Source organism: Eptesicus fuscus, chromosome 2, assembly GCF_027574615.1.
Source record: "Eptesicus fuscus isolate TK198812 chromosome 2, DD_ASM_mEF_20220401, whole genome shotgun sequence".
NCBI lineage: Eukaryota > Metazoa > Chordata > Mammalia > Chiroptera > Vespertilionidae > Eptesicus > Eptesicus fuscus.
This window is the reverse complement of record NC_072474.1, coordinates 34319634-34339585: the sequence shown is the minus strand read 5'-3', so window position 1 is coordinate 34339585 and position 19952 is coordinate 34319634. Positions and strand designations below refer to the sequence as shown.

The window sequence follows — 19952 nt, the reverse complement described above, 5'->3', positions numbered from 1 at the left end:
ATGTTTCTTTCTCAATAGAACCAAGATGTGCAATGTGGAGAATACCTCATTGAGATTGGAAACGGTTCGTGTGTCTGGGCAAACAGAACTACCTCCCACCGTATGGGACATTTCTGATAGCAGAAGCAGGTTGGCATCCTTCTTTCATGCTTCATTTTATCATCACCTTCTCCCATGTCAGTGTGGTCCCACACTTAAGGTCCCGTGAAGAAGTGTATAAAATTCCAGGCTTACTACCACAGCTGACCCAGCATAGGTGCTCACTACCCTTAAATTAGCATTTCCTTTGAGTCTCCTTTCATCCTTTCCCCATGGAACCATGGCTTTGAATACAGACCCCATGCAGTGGGACCATTATTAATGGTACAGAAGCAGTCTGTCTGCTGTTTCTGTCATGAGGCAGCAGTGGTGGTGGTGGGGGTGGGCGGGCGGGGAGCATCCTGAGTGCTGCTCCCTGGGTCACACTCCCCCCATCCCTCTAATATGGCCGACTCAGTGTGACCAGACAGGCTTTCTCTTCTGGATGAAGGCCTTGATTCCCGCCTGCCCATCTTGCAAGGCCACATTGTCCACCATGGTCTGGGAGGCCAGGTGGTAGGCTGTTCTAAGGTCCTGGTGCACTTGCTTGTAGAAGGCGGCCTTGCCCAAAGACACCACAGGACGGCTCAAGGAAGCGATCTTTCTTGCGATTCTCATGGTCTCTTCCTCCAGCTGCTCTGCCGGCACTACTCTACTGAGCAGCCCATGGAGCAAGGCCTCCTGAGCAGATATGGGCTCTCCAGTAAAAAGCATTTCTAAGGCGACCTGAGGGAGGAAACACGGGCAGTTATTAAGGCACTCTAGTCCTGACCCCCTGCCACCTAAGTCCCACCCTCTCCATTTCACTCTGCTGAGATGGTTGGTGTCCTGACTTCCTGACAACCTGAGCAAGTTCTCAGGAACAGATTGGATCTTTCCAGGAGCAAGGAGAAGAAGGGACTCTCCATGACCTCCTGTTCCTTCCCCAAGCTGAACTCCCAGCCCTACAGAGGCAGGAGATTTGAGCTGCCTCTTTCAAGGGCCACGCACAGGACAGCGGCCACATCTGATGGCATGAAACTAAAAACACCACAGAACAAGGCCCATCACCTCGCACAAGCCAGTGCAGTGGTTACTTTCCAGAATAAAGGGATGTCCAGAGAAGCCACCACCTCAGCCTGAGTTGAAAGAGCAGCCTCGTCTCCCAGAGAAGGAGGGGAATAAAAGGAAATGCCTTCTAGGGACAGATGGAGGGGTCCAGCATGATGTTAACTTATAAGGAGGGAATGACCTCTTTCCACAATCCTCTCCCCCCAGATTTCCGAGGCCCGCAGAAAGGGGGAGTACACCTTTCTCATTCTACAGTTTCCTCAGTTCTGTCCGCCTGCCATACTGTGCCTCAATTCTGTAATTCTAAAAAGCTGAGCTTCTTGAAACTAAAATGTCTGATTTAGAAAAAGGATTTCCAGATACGTAAGAAACACAGGGCCTCTCCTACCCCTCTCCCCTTGCTCACCCTCCTGCAGCCCAGCTGGCGTCTTTGCTGTTCCTTGAACACGCCAAGTGTGCTGTCACCGCAGTCCTATACTTGCTGTTTTCCTTGGCCTGCAATGCTGTGTCCCCAGATAGCCTCAGGGCCTGTTCCCTCATCTCCTTCAGGTCTCTGCTCACCTGTCACCTCATCAGTGAGGTACTCCATGACCATAGCTATTACAATTGCAATCCAACCTCAGGACTGCCCCATTTCTATTTTAATCCTTTGTACTTTCATCATTTAACAAACTATATACTGTACACATTTATTTATTATGTTATCTCCTTTGCTGGCATGTGAATTTGACTAGGGCAGAGATTATTTTGTTGTTATTGTTAATCGTATCCTGAGGATTAATTTTCCATTGCTTTTATTTACTAGAGGCCTGGTGCACAGATTTGTGCACCAGTTGGGGTCCCTCAGCCAGGTCTGCGGGGATCGGGCTGAAACTGGCTCTCCAACATCCCCCAAGGGGTCCCAGGTTGCAAGGGGGCACAGGCCAAGCCAAGGGACCCCACTGATGCACGATCAGGGCCAGGGAGGGACCGTGGGAGGCTCTAGGGTGTGTCTGGCCTGTCTCGCACAATACCTATTGGCTGGACCCCAGCAGCAAGCTAACCTACCAGTTGGAGCATCTGGCCCCTGGTGGTCAGTGCACATCATAGCGACTGGTCAAACGATCGAATGAACAGTTGGGACACTTAGCATATTAGGCTTTTATTATATTTTTTTAAGGAGCTTGCTTGGTCTCACTTTATCATGCTCTCAGGCTAACCTTGACTGAGGTTGGTGTTCTGTTTTAAATCTTCACCCGAGGATATTTTTCCATTGATTTTTAGAGATAGTGGAAGAGAGATGGAAAGACAGAGAGAAATTTGAGAGAAATATATCGATTGGTTGCTTCCTGCATGAGTTCTGACCAGGGCCCGGGCCAGGGAGATGCATGCAACAGAGGTACGTGCCCTTGACCAGGATCAAACCTGGGATACTTTGGTGTGCAGGCCGATGCTATATTCACTGAGCCAAACTGGCTAGGGCCATTTTTCCATTGCTTTAAGCTAGAGTGGAAGGTGGGCAGGGGGTGGGGGGAAGGACATGGCAGGCAGCAGGACCGCACATTGATGTGAGAAAGATGCATCCATTAGTCGCCTCCCACACCAGTGGTCGGCAAACTGTGGCTCGCGAGCTACATGCGGCTCTTTGGCCCCTTGAGTGTGGCTCTTCCACAAAATACCACGGCCTGGGCGAGTCTATTTTGAAGAAGTGGCATTAAAAGAAGTTTAAATTTAAAAAATTTGGCTCTCTAAATTTCAATCGTTGTACTGTTGATATTTGGCTCTGTTGACTAATGAGTTTGCCGACCACTGCCTCCCACACCCTTGCCGACCGGAGTTGAGCAACAAACCTGCAACCCAGGTATGTGCCCTGGACTGGGAATCGAACCCATGACTCTTTGGTGCATGGGCCGACATCTAACCACCGAGCAACACTGGCCAGGATGAGTTTTCTTTTTAGTGTTCTGTTCATTTCTGTGTCTCCAGCATCAGAAGAACACCTTGCATGTGGCAGACAACCTATTAAATAGTCATCAATGAATGATTTAATGAATGAACGGATGAGGGCAAACAGTACAGCCAAAGTGGCACTTTAGTTTTTTAAAGGCTAGGTGGCACTTTAGTTTTTTAAAGGCTAGGTCAAAAGGTGACACAGCTTCCATCTGGCTCTTTCCCTTGGCAACACAGACTGAGAACCCAGCTGCCCTGCTCTGAGGAAGCCTAAGCCACACCGCCCAGAGGCTGCACTAAGTGCCTGAGTCCCCGCTGAGAGGCAGCCTCAGCAGCCAGCGTGAGTGAACATGCCTTACACTGACGGTCCCCAGCTGTCACTCCCCCACCTTGAAGTCTCCTAGCTGAGGCCACAGACGCTGTGAAGCAGAGATCAGCTTTCCTCACTGACCTTGAGCCCTGTCCAAATTGCAGATTCATGAGCTAAACAAATTGCTGTTGTTCTGATCCACTAAGAATAGTGGTTACGCAGTGAGAGATAATGAGAACAGTTTATACTATATATAAGATATAGCGCATCAGCACAATCTACTTACTGCTTAAGTTTCTATGTAGTGGGCCCTAGAAACTTCTGGTGAGAGAGCATTTATATCATAGTTTCTCAGTCTCGGTGCCATTGTATCTTTTGGATCAGATAATGTTTTGTTGTGTGGGTTTGTTCTGTGCAGGGTAGCATCCCTGGCCTCTGTCCACTGGGTGCCAGTAGCATCCCCCACTCCCAATTTGTGATGATCAGAAATAGCTGCAGGCTTTGTCAAATGTCTCCAGGGTCAAAATTGCTCTTAGTTTATTTTATTTACTTACTTTTTAATTGATCTTAAGAGGAAGAAAGGGGCCGGGTCGGGGGAGAGGGAGAAAGAGAAACATTGATGTGAGAGAAACATTCATCGGTTGTCTCCCAACCAGGGATCGAACCTGGGTATGGGCCTTGACTGGGAATGAATCCACCATCTCTGGTGCACAGGATGACACTCTAACTGAACCACACTAGCCAGGGCAGCCCCCAGTTAAGAACCACTGATTTAGATGGTTTTTAAAATCATGAGACTAGATTATGCTTCTGCTATCCTGGCACTTCTCTGTCCAGGAGACCAAGGAGGTCTTAACAGGATTAAAGCTGCTTGTAAAAGACATTTTGACTGGAAGAGGGTCAGGGCCAGAGGACTGGACAGAGTTCCTGGCCTACCTTTAGCTTTCTAAGTCACCCACGCCTAGCTTATGCCTCTTTCTGGGCCTCAGTTTCCTCACCTGCCTAGTGGGGTAATACTGTTTGGCACCGTGTTGATTTATGGGGACTTTATCCAGGCAGATTAGGTAATGGAGTGGCATTCCCTAAGAAAAAGAAAGCCTGTTTATTTTATAGTACACAAGCAACAATCTTTACTTGGGCCCCTGAAACTTGAGGTGAGAGAGAAGAAAATACCTCCTAATAAACTCTTGTTCATTTTAGGGGTACTTTTTGGGTCCCCCTAACAAGTTGCTGATTTACTACTTCCTCCTCCCAGGCTATTTGCATTAAAAACAATAAAAAGGACTGGAGGCCAAGACTCACTCACAGGGTGGTGGGGCTTGTGTCTGGATGTCCCTGAGGCCACTTACTAACCATAGACCTTAAGGGAACAATTTAACCCATCTGAGTCTGTTTCCTTATCTGAAAAACAGGAATAAGACCACCATCCTCCTGCAGAATTGTCAAGATTAGAGACAATGTATACAGCTTATACTACAGTGCTGGGCACTCAGTAGCACCCAATAAGTGCAGTGACTATTATTCACATGCTTATTCCAGCTATAAACATGTATGAATCTCTATCTGTGTTTTAGGGATCACGGCCCCAGAAAGCAGAGCAGTCTTCCAGATCCCTCCTAGTCACGCCGATGACAAGAACCAGTTGGTGGCAGTGGAGGGGCTGGAATGCTGGAGGACTCAGAGGGGAATGAAGCTGACAAGATCACCAGGCTAATTTAATTGGCTGGGCAACCTGAGAAGTAAGTAAATTAGGGTGCTGAGCATGTCCTCAAAGACACTAAGGCACCTCTGACAGCCACAGGAATCACTGATAGAGTGCAGATTTGATGCAGTCGATCTGGGGCTGAGACCTGCATTTCTCCAGGCTCTGGTGAACTGCACACCAGCTGAGGGTCAATGCCTTAACTCTCCTTCTAGCTTGGAAGTACTACTCTGTTCTAATTAGACAACTGAGAAATCAGATTCTACAGATACATAAGTTACTGTAGGTAAACAGGTGACAGCAAGTGTTCCTACCGCAGAGAAATGACTGGTTTGGAAGAAAGGGGTTCAGATCTTTCATGTGCTCTAAGGGGTGCCACCCGCCGAGGCACGGGCTCCACATTTCTGAACAAGGCCAGCTCTGATAGGCAGAGGGCACAGCTGCATCAGGCACACTGTTTATATGGTGCAATGAAGACACATTATTTAACTCACACCAGAGGAGAGAAACACTTTACAATCGTGGAAAATTATTCATGCCCAGGCTCAGTCTGGCTGAACACAAGGGCTCCATGCCATTATTTCTGCTCCCAGTGGATCAGCTGCAGCCCTGGGTCTCTGTCACAGCTAAGCAGTTTTCCATGGTGACCAGCAGAGGGTACTGGTGACCCATATGTGTGGCCTTAAGCTGCCTGAAAAAGGCCACGTTTCCCAATTAGGTCAGTTTGCAAAAGCACCTGCTTGCTACCCTGTGGATGTGCATGGGGATACCTGCCCAACACTCACAGTTTACAGGCCTGTGTAAGAATGTGTTCCTGTGGGTGCAATCAAGCAAGGACAATAGGTAGGTGTGTTTTGTTCAGGTTTAGATCTTTATGAATCCCTAGTTTTCCTCCCAAAGGGGGCCACCCAGGGTAAAATCTGCAGTCCCGAAACCTGGCGAAGGCCTTGAGTGCCAGCAGGCTTTTCACCCCACTAAATCCCCTTTATCACTACTGTGATTTCAGCTCATTAATACGAACCCAAAACCATATCTCTGCCTTATGCCTCCAAGTAGCCCCACATGCAGGGACATCTGTTACAACTGGAAAAACTCTGAAGACTTCAAAACAAGAAAACTACCCCTGACTAGTGATTCAGAGGCCTCCTGGGATCAGGACAGGAGGAGCACAGAGCAAGGATCCGAATGGGACAGTAGTGGAGATCCTCTCCCGTCTTCTGAGTGGGCCTGGCACTGCCAGAACTTTCTGTGGGAGGCCAAAGTTACTTTGGTCTTACAACATCCTGCCCCTTAATCTCTCATGCTGGACAATTATGCAACGTGGTTCTGAGAACTGGGCTTTGTAGGAACTAAAGTCCTGTTTTTGCCACATTTTCCTTCTCTTTCTTCTCAAAAACTAATTTAAATTTGACAAATATGATATAATGTTTACATTTTTAGGACTCAATTATAAGCCTTGATTTTTAAAAGTTTGTTTTAAGAGAGAATGGATTATTATCCTGACAGAACAATCATGATTTAAAGGTTTCAAATGCCTTAACATGGTTGAAGATGAACAGTTGCAGAGAGGCTAACCAGACAACCACCCTTTAGTATGCAAAAGGCCTTGAGTTGATTTGCACAATTATGAGATAGTTTGTTAATAAGCTGACAATGTTTTTAATGAATGCATTTTAATTTAATGTACTGGCACAAAGTAGAAAACACACACACCCCACATTTAAAGTCCATGTGTATCCTGACAGAATGAAACCACTCCCTTGGGCTGAGCACATTTCAGCAAGCTCTGTGTTTGGACAGGCCACTTTTTGTAGTTGTGGAGCCCATGTTCAGCCAGTTTTCATGTGTGTGTGTGTGCTGGTAGGTATCTCTATTCAGAACATCTGCAAAAGCACACACCTCTGTAAAAACTAATGAGGAGGCATCGTGAAAGAAAGGAGTGCTTCCCTAAATGTCTCTAGCCCTGTGGCTTGATTTCGCTTGGGTCTCATTTCTTTTGTGCCTCAGGCATATGAAGAACTGCTGACTTTTGTAGTAGATGCTAAAGGGACATGATATCCTAGAAAGCAATTTAGTTTCCTACTAAATGGTATACAACATACCCCCCGCCCCCATTTTTAAAAACAGATTTCCCATTGAGAATGAAGATATATATATTTTTTAGAACAAGGAAGCCACTGGTTTCTACTCACAAGATGTTCAATAAATATTGTTTTATATCTTACAGGAAGGGATAAAGCTTTGTAAAGAAAATGGATTTAGCAAGGACAAAACAACGTTTACAATATGGCTCCTGGGGCAGCTTCAGCATGCCGAGCTCAAGATGTTCCATGCTCCTGAAATACAACGATCATAAAGCCGACACACTCAGTATAGCAGTTACTCCAGTCCTTTCTAGAATACGACAGGCTGACAGCAAACAATCAGCCAGTGACACTCATATCCTAGCCTCTTGGTACTGGCATGTCACCATGCTATTACATGTCACGGACACCCTTTGAGTGCAACAAAACTGTATCAACTGCATTTCAAATAAGATTACAAAAAATGTGTGCCTTTATGAAAACAAACAAAAGAATCCAAAACCATAACTAGCCACATAGAGGGGCAGGCAACAGCGGAATGCATGATTCACGAAGTGAAGTACCCTGTGAGAAGCTACGCATTCCCCCCTAGACAAGAGGTCTCAGAAGGAACACTGCAGCACATCCAGCCAGCTATGCTTCATGCAGACCATCCTGATTCAAATGGTACTTTAACCAGCGAATTTGGAACCAACCCTCCAGTGCATGTGAGGGTTACAACTAGAGAGGAGGCTGCAGCGGGTCAGATTACCTTTCTTGGCACTGCTCTCCCTAAGGCCACCCCAGGGGTGGAGCAGAAGAGTCCAATGTTTACACCTGGAGTGGCAAATGAGGATTTGTCACTGGCCACGGCAATGTCACAGCTGGCAACCAGCTGACATCCAGCAGCAGTGGCCAAGCCGTTCACCATGGCAATCACGGGGACGGGATGATTCTGGATCAGCATCATGACCTGAAGGAGCAAACATAACCAGTTCACATCCATCCAAGAGTGAGGTGCAACATTAATGTTTATTTCATGTGACTTTACTTCAGAGCACTTTTCATCCCCATTAGTGTATCAGATTCTATGGAAAAGGACAGAAGCAGGCACAAAGAGAACTTGCATTGAATATTGACTGTGGACCAGATGGTGCTATTTGACTCCTGAGAAGCCCAGGAGGAAGGAACACTATATTACAATTGAGACACAAGGCTCAGGGGGAAGGAACTGGCCTAAGGCCACAAGATCCACATGTGGTGGCTGTGGGGTCTGAATGCACACATCTATCTGACTCCCAGCCCCTGGCCTCTTGGAGGCTGCAGTCCCCTTCTCTCCAACTGCTTCCTCAGCAGCCCTACAAAAGAACCAAGCTGATTCTCTCTCTACGGAACAAATAGTTCTGTTCTCACTGAGCCTGTGTGGAGTTCTAGTGTTAAAGGTCTGAAACTGATATTTGGAATTTCCTTTAAAAATTAAGATGGAAAAGGGATTGGAAGGCAATTTCTCTAGTAATTCTCAGATTACCACCATGAATGTTCTTTCAATTCTATTTAAAAAGTAGGAAACATCCTGCTGTCATCTAAATAAATAAAAGCCCAGCCAGTGTTGCTCAGTGGTTGAGTGTACACCTATGAACCAGGAGGTCACGGTTGGATTCCCGGTCACAGCACATGCCCGGGTTGCGGGCTTGATCCCCATTGTGGGGTGTGCAGGAGGCAGCCAATGATTCACACTCATCATTGATGTTACTATTTCTCTCTCCCTCTCCCTTCCTCTCTGAAATCAATAAAAACCTATTTAAAAAATAATAATCCTAATATATAAAAAGAGAGAGGCCGTCACAACTGAAACAACCACACGGATGACGGAACAGCAGGCTGCTGGGGCTACAAGGCCAGCAGGGAGGTTAGTGAGGAACAACCAAACAACTGAACAGCAGGCTGCGTGGGGCGACCAGGCTGGCAGGGGGAGCATTAAGGGGCAACTAGGCTGGAAGGGGGGAGGGCAGTTAGAGGCGACCAGTCTCGCGGAGGGTGTGGGCGGGGGGGGGGGGGCAGTTAGAGGCGATCAGGCAGGCAGGCAGGTGAGCAGTTAGGAGCCAATAGTCCCGGATTGTGAGAGGGATGTCCGAGGGGTCCCAGATTGGAAAGGGTGCAGGCTGGGCTGAGGGGACCCTACCCTATGCACAAATTTTGTGCACCAGGCCTCAAATAAATAAAATTTCTAAAACAGTGCTATTGGTAGAGAGCAGCCAAAAACTTGCTCATGTGATACCTAGTTCCCCTCATATGTCTCCAGAACTTTAACTTATTTTTGCAGCTTTTGAAATAACTTGATTTATTTCTCCACTTCTTGAAGACACTCTACACAGACTGTGTTGCTGTGGTAACTTCCATTTATAAATGGTTGCTCTTTGAACCCTGGCAGGGAGGGCGGAGAGGGAGAGAGGAGCTTCATCTGGGCTTTCCTACCATGATAACAACTCAAAGAAAGATGGCCTTCATTGATTTTGCCCAAGGAACTTACCTTTGTCTTTATAAGCATTTAGTATTTGTCAGCTTTCTTATAACATAGCTAATTATATTTTTAAGGCTATGCTGTCATGTTCTATAGTAGTGGCGCTTGATTTTTTTGGGACGGTGGTCACCTTTGAGAATCTAAGTGCTAGTGACCCTTTTCATAGAAGAATGTATTTTTATGTACCTATACCCCAAGCCACACATGGATTATGGGGTTCATGTATTCTAGGTGAGAATGGGATGGTCAGTGATAGAGCTCATTCATAGTGAGGTACAGTAACAAGGAAAAGAACACACAAGAAACTCAGAAATTTACTGAAAAGAAAGACAGAATTTCATTTTAGCTGTGCATGTCACCTGTCACCTAATGAACTTCAGTTACTTATGAAAAGTCAATGGACTGTGATTAGAGTTGAGCAATTTATCTCTTGTCTGCCACCTACAAAAGGCTAGGATTTCATGCTACCTGGTAGGAAAATATTTAGGTAATCCACTATATATCAACAACATTAAAAATATTCATACCTTTGATCTAGGAATTGTACTAACCAGAAATCATCTGAAAGGATAAAAAGCCGTCTGACAAAGATGTTCACCAAATCATCACTGTATAATAATAAAATCTAAACTAATAAGTATATAAAAATAAGGAAATGGCTATGTTAACTAGACTATATTCATTTCATGGAATGTTGTATTCCCATTAAAATGAAATTTTCCAAGAGAAACATCAGCACGGTAGTCTGTGCATTGTGTAATGGAGCCAGCTGCTGAGGTTTGATGCCCAGTCTATCACTCACTCACTGCCTAACACTCAGTCTTCACATCTGTAAAATGGGTATAATAATAATACCAAATTTACAGAACATGAGAATTATATAAATTAATATGTCTAAAGTACTCAAGTGATTACCTGGAACATCAGAAGCATTCAATATTATATAAGTACACAGTATAATCATATGTATGTATGATTATTCAGACGAATATGTTCATGTGGAAAAATTATTAAAAAGAAATGTAGTGAACATTTTTATTAATTACAGTTCTCTCTGGGTAGTACAATCATGGTATGGTATCAATAATTTATTTTCCTTTTGTTTTTCTAGATTTCCAAAATTTTCTGTACTACACATTTATTACTTTTATAATTCAAAATAATTTTAAATAAACTTAGAGAGCAATTTAGAGAATAAAGCTAGATAATTGATCCCCTAATAGTCAAGAATTGATTATTCCTCCTATTTTACCTCCTGATGAAGCACTTTTGGGGGTCCAGCCTACTCCAAAATGTGACATAAATTTAACTCTGCTGTAGCCTCATGGAACAGCATTGCTGAGGGTCCACATTATATTCAAAAGCGAGAGGACCTATCCCATTGTCATTTCTGGGTGGGGTGTGAGGAGAAAAAGAAGAATCTCCTGGACTGGGGTTTCCACCATCAAACTTCACAGGATACTGAAGAAGACGGACAAGAACAGGTGTCTAGTGAAAGCTGCCGCAGCAGCTCACAGACGTTACTATCACTCTTCCACAACCAAGTACTACTCATTCCCAATTTGCCCTCTTCCTGATTTTTAAAAATATATATTTTTATTGATTTCATGAAGAGAGACAGGGAGAAAGATATAGAAACATCAATAATGAGAGAGAATCACTGATCGGCTGCCTCCTGCAGGCCCCACACTGGGGATCCAGCCTGCTACCTGAGCATGTGCCCTGATTGGGAATCAAATTGCGACCTGCTTCATAGATCTCATAGGTCAACACTCAACCATTGAGCCTTGCTGGCCAGACTGATTTTTAATAATTAACTATCATGCCATACTAAATGCATATCATTGCATTTTCACTCGGTTTGACTGCATCAGGGCTAGGTCTTGTGTAGGCACTGGGTCCTTTTCAGGGAGCTGGAGGCATCCACAAAATCGGTCTTTATCCTCTGAAGAAGCCTGGCTCCCGCCCTTTGGTAACTTGTTTAGACCTCAGTACATGCAGATCGTCTTGCAGAATGATAAATGCAGGTCCTTTCAGGAGGATGGAGGGCTCTACTGGTTTTCTTATGATGATTTTCTATTTTGGTCAAACTTACTGGACATCCATAGGAAAATAACTTTTAAAGCACCAACCCTTGGCAAACACAGAAGCAAAAGGTTACATAATCATTAATGTGAAACAAAAGACCTAAGTCCTAGCTCTGGCTTGCTTTCTCCTGTCTATGACACCTCAAGCTAATCACTTTTCCCCTTTGTCCCTCCTTGAAGTGAGAGAACTATAATCTGATCTGCAAATGGGTTTCTGGAAAGGCAAGGGAAAAAAAGGATGATAAAGAAGGTATCTTAATCACCTTCTGTTTCCCAACCCCCATTGCTCACCTCTGTCTTGTCTACATAGTAGATATCATTATGTATTTACCAGAGGCCCGGTGCATGAAATTCGTGCAATGGAGGGGAGGGGTCCCCTCAGCCTGGCCTGCACCCTCTTGCATTCCGGGACCCCTCAGGGATCAGGCCTAAGCCGACAGTTGGACATCCCTCTCACAGTGCAGGATCCCTCTCACAGTCCAGGACCCCTTGCTTCTTACTGCCTGCCTGCTCGCTGCTCCTTACCGCTCAGCTCACTGCTCCTTAGTGCTGCTGTGGAGGTGGGAGAGGCCCCTGCCACCTGATTTTTAAAAACATATATTTTTATTGATTTCATGAAGGGAGACGGGGAGAGAGATATAGAAACATCTGCTGCGCTCGCCAGCCATGAGCCCAGCTTCTGGCTGAGTGGCACTCCCCCTGTGGGAGTGCACTGACCACCAGGGGCAGCTCCTGCATTGAGCGTCTGCCCCCTGGTGGTCAGTGCACATCATAGCGACCAGTCATTCTGCTGGTCATTCTGCCATTTGGTTGATTTGCATATTAGGGTTTTATTATATAGGATTGAATCATAAGTGATCAAATGAAAGAATGAGGAAGTTTATGAATGGTGAAAAATTAGGCTAAGTTATCTTAGGGTCAAGTTATGAAACTGTTTTTTATGTCTTGTTTCTCAACTAGATTTCCATTTTTGGTTTGGCAAGAAACTCTTTTTCCTTTTATTTCCCTCAATATTTTGCAAGCATCATACATTTGGCAGGTGCTCAATAAATACTCCTGAAATGAACAATGTGTTATGTAAAGCTGGATTCTATTATTTAATTTTTTATTATCCAAGGGTTGATTTGATACAATTATAAATTATCTTAAACTTTTTGTTCTTCCTCCTCTATATCTGTTGGAAATTTCCCTTGTTAATGTGGTTAAAGAGAAAAGTGAAAATGAAGAGGTTAATTTTTCTAGTTGGAGGTGATGATTATAAAGGTTGGTTGAAAGAAGGGTTTGAAAATGAATTTTAAAATTGTTACTGTTATTCCATTTATGAATGCTCTCTCTTTCCCATTAACAGAACTGTTTCAGTTTAAAAAATTAAATTATAATCTTAGGTTCTTTCTCTATAAAGATGTACATTTCTATCCTTTACCTCTTAAGACATATATACCAAGACATACCCATGATGCTGGAGATGGCAGCTATCAATACCAACAAATACTTCCCTTTCTTTGGCATATCACATATCAATAGCAAACTATGGTTGCTTTTTAAAAGCCTAAACCAGGGGTCCTCAAACTACGGCCCGCCGAGGACATTTATCTGGCCCGCCGGGTGTTTTTGCCGCCGCTGCCTGTCCTGCTTAGCAGCCAACTCGTTCCGGGCCCGCAGTGCACAAGTGTGGAATGTGTGCCGGACTCTCCGACTCCCCTCCAACCGTCTGAGAGACAGTGAACTGGCCCCCTGTTTAAAAAGTTTGAGGACCCCTGGTCTAAACCAAATTGTTGCTTGGATGAAGGACTCATCAATGGTCACAGAGGTTCTGCTGTGGTTACGTCTCACAGATAAAACCTTACCTGTAAACTAGAAGCCTAACTCAATATTTAATATGTGTAATTATCATTTTCAGGTTTGCAATGCAAGTTGTCCTCCTGGCTTACCTCAGAACAGGTTTGAAATACTTCAGCGTGATATTCTGGACCTTGCTCATCTGTCAGTTCCTTTAAATCATGCCCAGAAGAAAATACAGGTCCCTCAGCTGCAAATGGTTCCAATTGAGAAAAGAAAATGAAAAGGTGTAAACAGCAGAGCTGAGGTCACTTATTTGTCAATTGAATCATTTTAATGAACAATTGTATCATTGCTGTGGACACAGAAAGTTAATGGCCCAATTTGGTAAGGATAATTCCAGTTAACTGGAAAAGTTATAGCCAGTATTTTGTGATGACAATTCAACGTGAGGCATCTGTACTCTAAAAGGTCCATGGTGTGCCCTGGCCAGTGTGGCTCAGTGGTTAGAGCGTCAGCCTGCGGACTGGAGGGTCCCGGGTTCGATTCCCGGTCAAGGGCATGTACCTTGGTTGCGGGCACATCCCCAGTAGGGGGCGTGCAGGAGGCAGCTGATCGATGTGTCTCTCTCCTTGATGTTTCTGACTCTCTCTCCCCCTCCTTTCCTCTCTGTGAAAAATCAATAAAATATATTAAAAAAAATAAAAATAAAAAAATAAAATAAAAGGTCCATGGTGGAAACCAATGAACACATGCAATTACACATGCAGTAACCAAAGCAGATGGACGACTTCTTTCAGAGTTGTCCCTCCAGTCTCAGTTTTGTTTTTGGATTTGATCTGGCCTAAATTTTTGACTCATGTAGTCAAGATCCACTGTGCCTTCTGCAACGACCCTGTCATTTAGTCTACAGACATTAGCCATCCGTACAGGCTGCAATCAGGAAGGTCAGAAGGTAAAGAGAACCTCTTTATTTTTAAAATATGTATATTTTTTATTGATTAAGGAGAGGAAGAGAAAGGGAGAGAGATAGAAACACCAATGATGAGAGAGAATACTGATCGGCTGCCTCCTGCACACCCAATTCTGGGAATCGAGCCTGAAACCTTGGCACGTGCCCTTGGCCAGAATGGAACCCGGGACCCTTTAGTCTACAGGCCAACGCTCTATCCACTGAGCCAAACCAGCTATGGTGAGAACTCTTTATTTTTCACCTGGACCTAAGGATGTGGTTTTATTGTTATTGTTAAAATTAATAACAACAAGCCGAAACCGGTTTGGCTCAGTGGATAGAGCGTCGGCCTGTGGACTCAAGGGTCCCGGGTTCGATTCCGGTCAAGGGCATATACCTTGGTTGCGGGCACATCCCCAGTAGGGGATGTGCAAGAGGCAGCTGATCAATGTTTCTCTCTCATCGATGTTTCTAACTCTCTATCCCTCTCTCTTCCTCTCTGTAAAAAATCAATAAAATATATTTAAAAAAAAATTAATAACAACAAAATGTAATTCCACTGATAAGCTGGTAACACTTTCTCATATTTTCCTTTTGTTGTGACTCTTTTGATGGGCAATATTATTCCCTTTAAACAAGTGAGGAAATTGTGTTGTCTGGAAGTTAACTGTCTTTGCTACATCTGTGTAACATCCCTGTGGCTGCTGAACGATATCTGTCCTATATCTTTTCCCTTTGCCATAAAAAACAGTTGATAATTTATATCCAACCATAGGTAAGAAGGTAACATTCTAAGTATCTGCCTCCAGAAATACTGACCCTTAATTTCTATAACAACAAAAGTACATCACAGGGTATCATCCATTTTATTTTTCTATGGATGCTTTAAAATGCTGACACTGATATTACTTAGACCATCACCATCATCACTAAATAATTCATTAACAACTTTTACTGGAGAAGAGCAAGGAAAGAAATGAGCAAACTGAAGAAGACTGCAGATATTGGTTCAAAGTTTAGTAGGAACAGACAGACAAACCAATCAAATGCTTGAGCAGCCTGGTCCCATCGACTTGCTAGGCTACCCAAAGGATCAGTGATTAAACTCCTCTTATCCAGTCCATGAGGAAACCAGTTATCTGATTCCAATTGGAATACTATGTATCTGACAAAAAGGAAAGACATTTTCCCTGCACAGTAATCTTTGCTATAATTTCCAGTTAATAGTATTAGGGGAAAAAATAATGTCAACAATGAAAAAAAAGTAAGTGTTAGGACCAAGCCCCCCCACTACACAATACTTTTTCATAATGAATGTTCTTGTAAAGGGGCTTCCAAACAATTCTCCCATTAACTGAGGGGATCCCCAGTTAACAAAAGAATTCTGGAAAAAGTCTTCAGAACCCTGAGGAGGGATATAAGATAAGTACCTGAAATGATAATGACTTTCAGATCTTTGCTTTCAGCTTCATGAAGAATGTCACTTTGGAGAGATTTCAGCATTGCCAGTGACAGCGCATTCCTCCTCTTTGGATTGCTCAAGACAATGTTCCTGTGAAGAACATTTTATAATTACTGGGTCATGCACCAGTCAAAACAAGTGAGGACCCCTGCATTTCCTTTCTAATTTGGGAGCTATTTTTAAAACACCAGAAAAAAGAACTGCTGGTGCTTTGAGGCAATTGAGATGGTCTGTCAACTCTCCCGAGTTACGGCTAAGTCAAAACAAGGAGACGTCCTGAAATGCAGGCTGCGGATTCTCCCTCTTCCCTTGATTTGTTTCTTTTTCAGATTTGCTGTCAGAAACATTACTGTCAGCACCGAAAGGGCAAGTCAGAGTCATTCCAAAATCATTGCCGCCCATACCTAGAGGCCTCGCAGTTTGTAAGACAGCGGCAGGAGCCAGAGGAATCTGACACACAGTGCCACCTTCAACTTCTTCCCACTGTTCCTCAGAAATAAATTAGGTTAGGAAAAGAACCAAAAGTATGCCCCCATCTCCTCCCACCCACCACACGGAAGAGGCAGCCAAGGTGCAGCTGCCCATACATACATATGACAGCATTTTTCCACCTTTTATAGTGGCATCCTATAATTCTGCACAATAATTCATGCTGTCTGAACATAGGATGGTATGTGATGAACAAAAGGACAGAACCGTACAGCAAGAGGGCTCTTTTGGACATGTTATCTCACTAGGAGCTGGCACTCAGAGGCCCGCTCACTATTTTATGTATGCTGATTAACCTGTATTGTCATCTTACCGCCCATACACAGAAATGTCTTATTTTTCCTGTTATAAGGAATAAGCAGCAAGCCAAACACGTTATTAATATATGGTTTTATATCTGATTCCCACCCACATTTTTCTGCCTTCCTCATTCTTTTTTGAATCTGATATTCTTACTGATATTTGTCATCTTGGATTCTCCATAAATAGCCTCCTATGTCACTGTTGTCTGGAAAACTACTTTGATGACTGAATCTGTGTAATACCATTTTCTTTGGAATACCATTTCTATTTTTGCTGCCATCTTTAGGTGGCTGTGATATTCATCGTTTCTCATGTGCATGCTGTCTCCTGAGTACAAAAATGACTTGCAGCTGATATGCTGATAAGACTGTGAAACCTGTATGTGGGGTGTGGGGGGTGGAGGGGAGTAGCCTGGAGATGGTAGTGAGAGAATTGCTGATAAACCTTCCAGTAAAATAATGAATGTGCTTGCTGTAGTATACTCAAAAAGCTGCCATCCTATCCATGACAGATGCTTAAATAAAAGTCCAAGGCCTCAGGCAAAATTGTGTAAAAAGATGCCGGCCCCAAATGCCAGTGCTTCAAGGCAGTGTCTGCTCAAATGGGTCTCATTAATCCTTTGGCTTGCGTATGACACACCCTTTGAGAGTGCTCCAGGTTGCTGAGTTCACTTTGCAACCAGTGTCATTAACCAGGCTTCCTGCCCCTGTTCCTGCCACTCCACTAAAACTATTCTCACCTGACAGCTCCTAACTGTCTGAACCAAACCCAGTGGCCATTTGGATCATGCTCTCCTTCTGGAAACACATTCCTCCTCTCCTGGCTTTTTAGTCCTTCTCTACTTCTTCCATGGGCTCCTAGCCTTTTGCTAACATCCAAATGCCAGCCATCTTCAGAGCTCCTTCTCGTGCCTAGAGCAGTACCCAATTCATAGCTGGCCCTCACCTACTGTTGAGAGGAACAGCTTTGAAAAGGAACACTGAAAGCTTGACTGAGCTGCTCAAACTCACCTACTTAGTAACATAGTACTGCTTCCATGCTGGATTGGGGGACTTCCTTCCTTCTGAACAATTCCCAGTATTTATGATAGGTTGTTCTTCTCTTATCTCCCTTTCTGCTTCATGTTTCACTCCAGAGAACTCAACCAGGTCTCCTTTTACAATTGGGCTGCCACGCCACAAGTCAGGCTCCTGATCAGATGGAACCAAATTTTCAAACTGCCTTTGAAAATGGGCAGGACGGCCCCTGCCTGGGTCCTGCACTTTGGAACACAGAGCTCTGGGCCTACTTCCAGCTCTGCCCATCCAAGCGAGCAGGAGACCACTAGGATAATGGGAAGTGCTCGCCTGGAATCACCTCCCCCTCCCAAACCTTGCTGCAGTTACCTGAGACCCTGGAGTTCCCTGGCTGTGCAGTGGGCACCCTAGTTCCCCGGGCTAACCAATAAGAGTTGTTGTCTGTGGGGAGAGAACAGAGAGGGCATGTGCATGGGGTGTCTGCAGAGTTATGGGCCAAGCCTCTGGAAGAGCAGCGGGAAGGAGGGGTGAAGAGGCCAGAGTGGTGAGCAGAAGCTGGGAAGAAAAGAAAAGCTGCAGGTCAGCAGCTGGCTCTCCATTTTGGGGGGACTCCTAGGAGCCTGAGGGTTGTAAATTCAAACATGACCTTCGAGGTTTTATGAAGTACTGCTTGTCAGGGCAGCAGAAGAAAACACATTCAGCAGTTCGTTTGTAACTTTTAAATATAAACACTTAGATATGCTAAATGGGCCTCGCATGGGGTCCTTGACTGGCCAGGCAAATGTCAGGATGAGGCCCGGATGGGGCTGGAGGCCCTTCACCCTTGACTTCCCGGTGCGGCTCCCACTGTGCGCACAGGTATGGTTTTAAGGGGCTTGGGGCCTGTAGAGACAAAGGGCAGGGCTCAGGACGGCGTGTCCTTCATCTGTTTATTGACTGGGCACTTGTGGGTGAGGGCCAAGCAGCAGCTCTGCCGGGCCTCCCCTGGCCTTGGAGCCAGGCCCAGCTCCTGGCCCAGACCCTCAAGGAAGGGCTTTCTCACAGGCGCGCGGCGGGGGCACCGGCAGAGCTGCCCACACTGAGCCCGCGGGCCTGCGGGTTTGGGGCCGTCGAGGCAGTCCCACTTGAAATCCTCCTGTGTGGGTCTTGCCGGGTCTCAGACGCCACTGCGCCCAGGCAGAGGACTCCCCAAGGTACCGCATCCGCGATTCCTTCCCACGGGACCACCTCGCGGGCCAGATCCCGCGGTGACGGCTAACGGGGGTCCAGGGCAGCGGGCGGCGCCCTCGTGGGACTCCGCGTGGGGTGGCGGGCGCGGTGCCGGGCGGCCTCTTGCCCAGCTCTCCACCCACCCCCACCCCACCCCCGTTCCCCACCCGGGAACAGCCCCGCAAGCCTGCAGCCTGACCTGATGCCGTCCCGCTGCCGCGAGCTAGTGAGTCGCGACCCCGGCTCCGGCTGCCCGGCCCCGGCCGGCCCTCGGCTGCAGAAGCCGGCGGCGAGCGGAACGCACCGGCCGCGCCGGAGCCAGTCGGGAACCTTTGCCCAGAAGGCCCGCAAGCCCGCAGCAGCCGCCATTGGGGGCCTGAGACGCGCTCCAAGGGCGCAGGTGCGAGCCCGGCCGCGGGGCTTCGGCCGTGGGAAGATCCGGCTCGGAACTCCCAGGTCCCGGTCCGGACCGACTCCCAGGCCGGATCCCTCCGCCGCCCCGCCCCTCGGGCCGTCAATCCACAGCCCCTTCCCCCCCGCGGTCCCGCCCTGGCCCCGCCCACTCGCCGCCCGGCCCCTGAAGCCCCGCCCCTGAGCCCTCCTCTCCTGATCCGCCTCCGCGGTCCCGGATTCCACTCTGGCTACAGGTGCCCGGCTCCCGAAAGGATGAGGCCAGGCCAACCTGTAGGCGATCTCCGTGATTTGTTTGCCTTGCAAGGCCAGATAAAGAGGTGAGGAGTGGGTTGGTCTGTTCCTTTCTGCACCAACACCAAGAATGTGGTGGTTTGCCTAGATTAGAAAAATGAATGTTATGTGGTGAGTGGTGTGACTTCACTTTGTTACCTCACCCCACCCATGAAAAACCGCCAGGCCTGGCAGATGATCATAGCTCGGGAGGTGAGGTATATCCCACTCAGGCGTTGACTTTTGAATGCTTTATGTCCTCCCTTAGAGAAACCCTAGGATCTACGTTTATTTCTTGAGTTTTTCAAATGCACCGGG

The 19952-nt window shown here is 46.1% G+C and overlaps 1 protein-coding gene across 1 annotated transcript; it reads right to left on the bottom strand.

The window, feature by feature from the left end:
- Positions 1-414: 414 nt before the first annotated feature.
- Positions 415-19423, bottom strand: ECHDC3 (enoyl-CoA hydratase domain containing 3). Its single transcript, XM_008157758.3, has 5 exons — positions 19150-19423; positions 15902-16023; positions 13672-13769; positions 7905-8105; positions 415-804 (listed from the first exon to the last, which is right to left on the bottom strand). The coding sequence occupies exons 1-5, from the start codon at positions 19317-19319 to the stop codon at positions 493-495; spliced, it is 903 nt and encodes a 300-aa protein (XP_008155980.2). The 5' UTR covers positions 19320-19423; the 3' UTR covers positions 415-492.
- Positions 19424-19952: the final 529 nt, after the last annotated feature.

Excerpts from the sequence above, each read along its gene's own strand:
- ECHDC3 (XM_008157758.3), bottom strand. The coding sequence starts at position 19,319 with ATGGCGGCTGCTGCGGGCTTGCGGGCCTTCTGGGCAAAGGTTCCCGAC. Across the intron at positions 13,770-15,901 it reads GAAAGTCATTATCATTTCAG|CTGAGGGACCTGTATTTTCT; the intron begins GTACTTATCTTA and ends AACCATTTGCAG. Across the intron at positions 805-7,904 it reads GGAGAGCAGTGCCAAGAAAG|GTCGCCTTAGAAATGCTTTT; the intron begins GTAATCTGACCC and ends TTCCTCCCTCAG.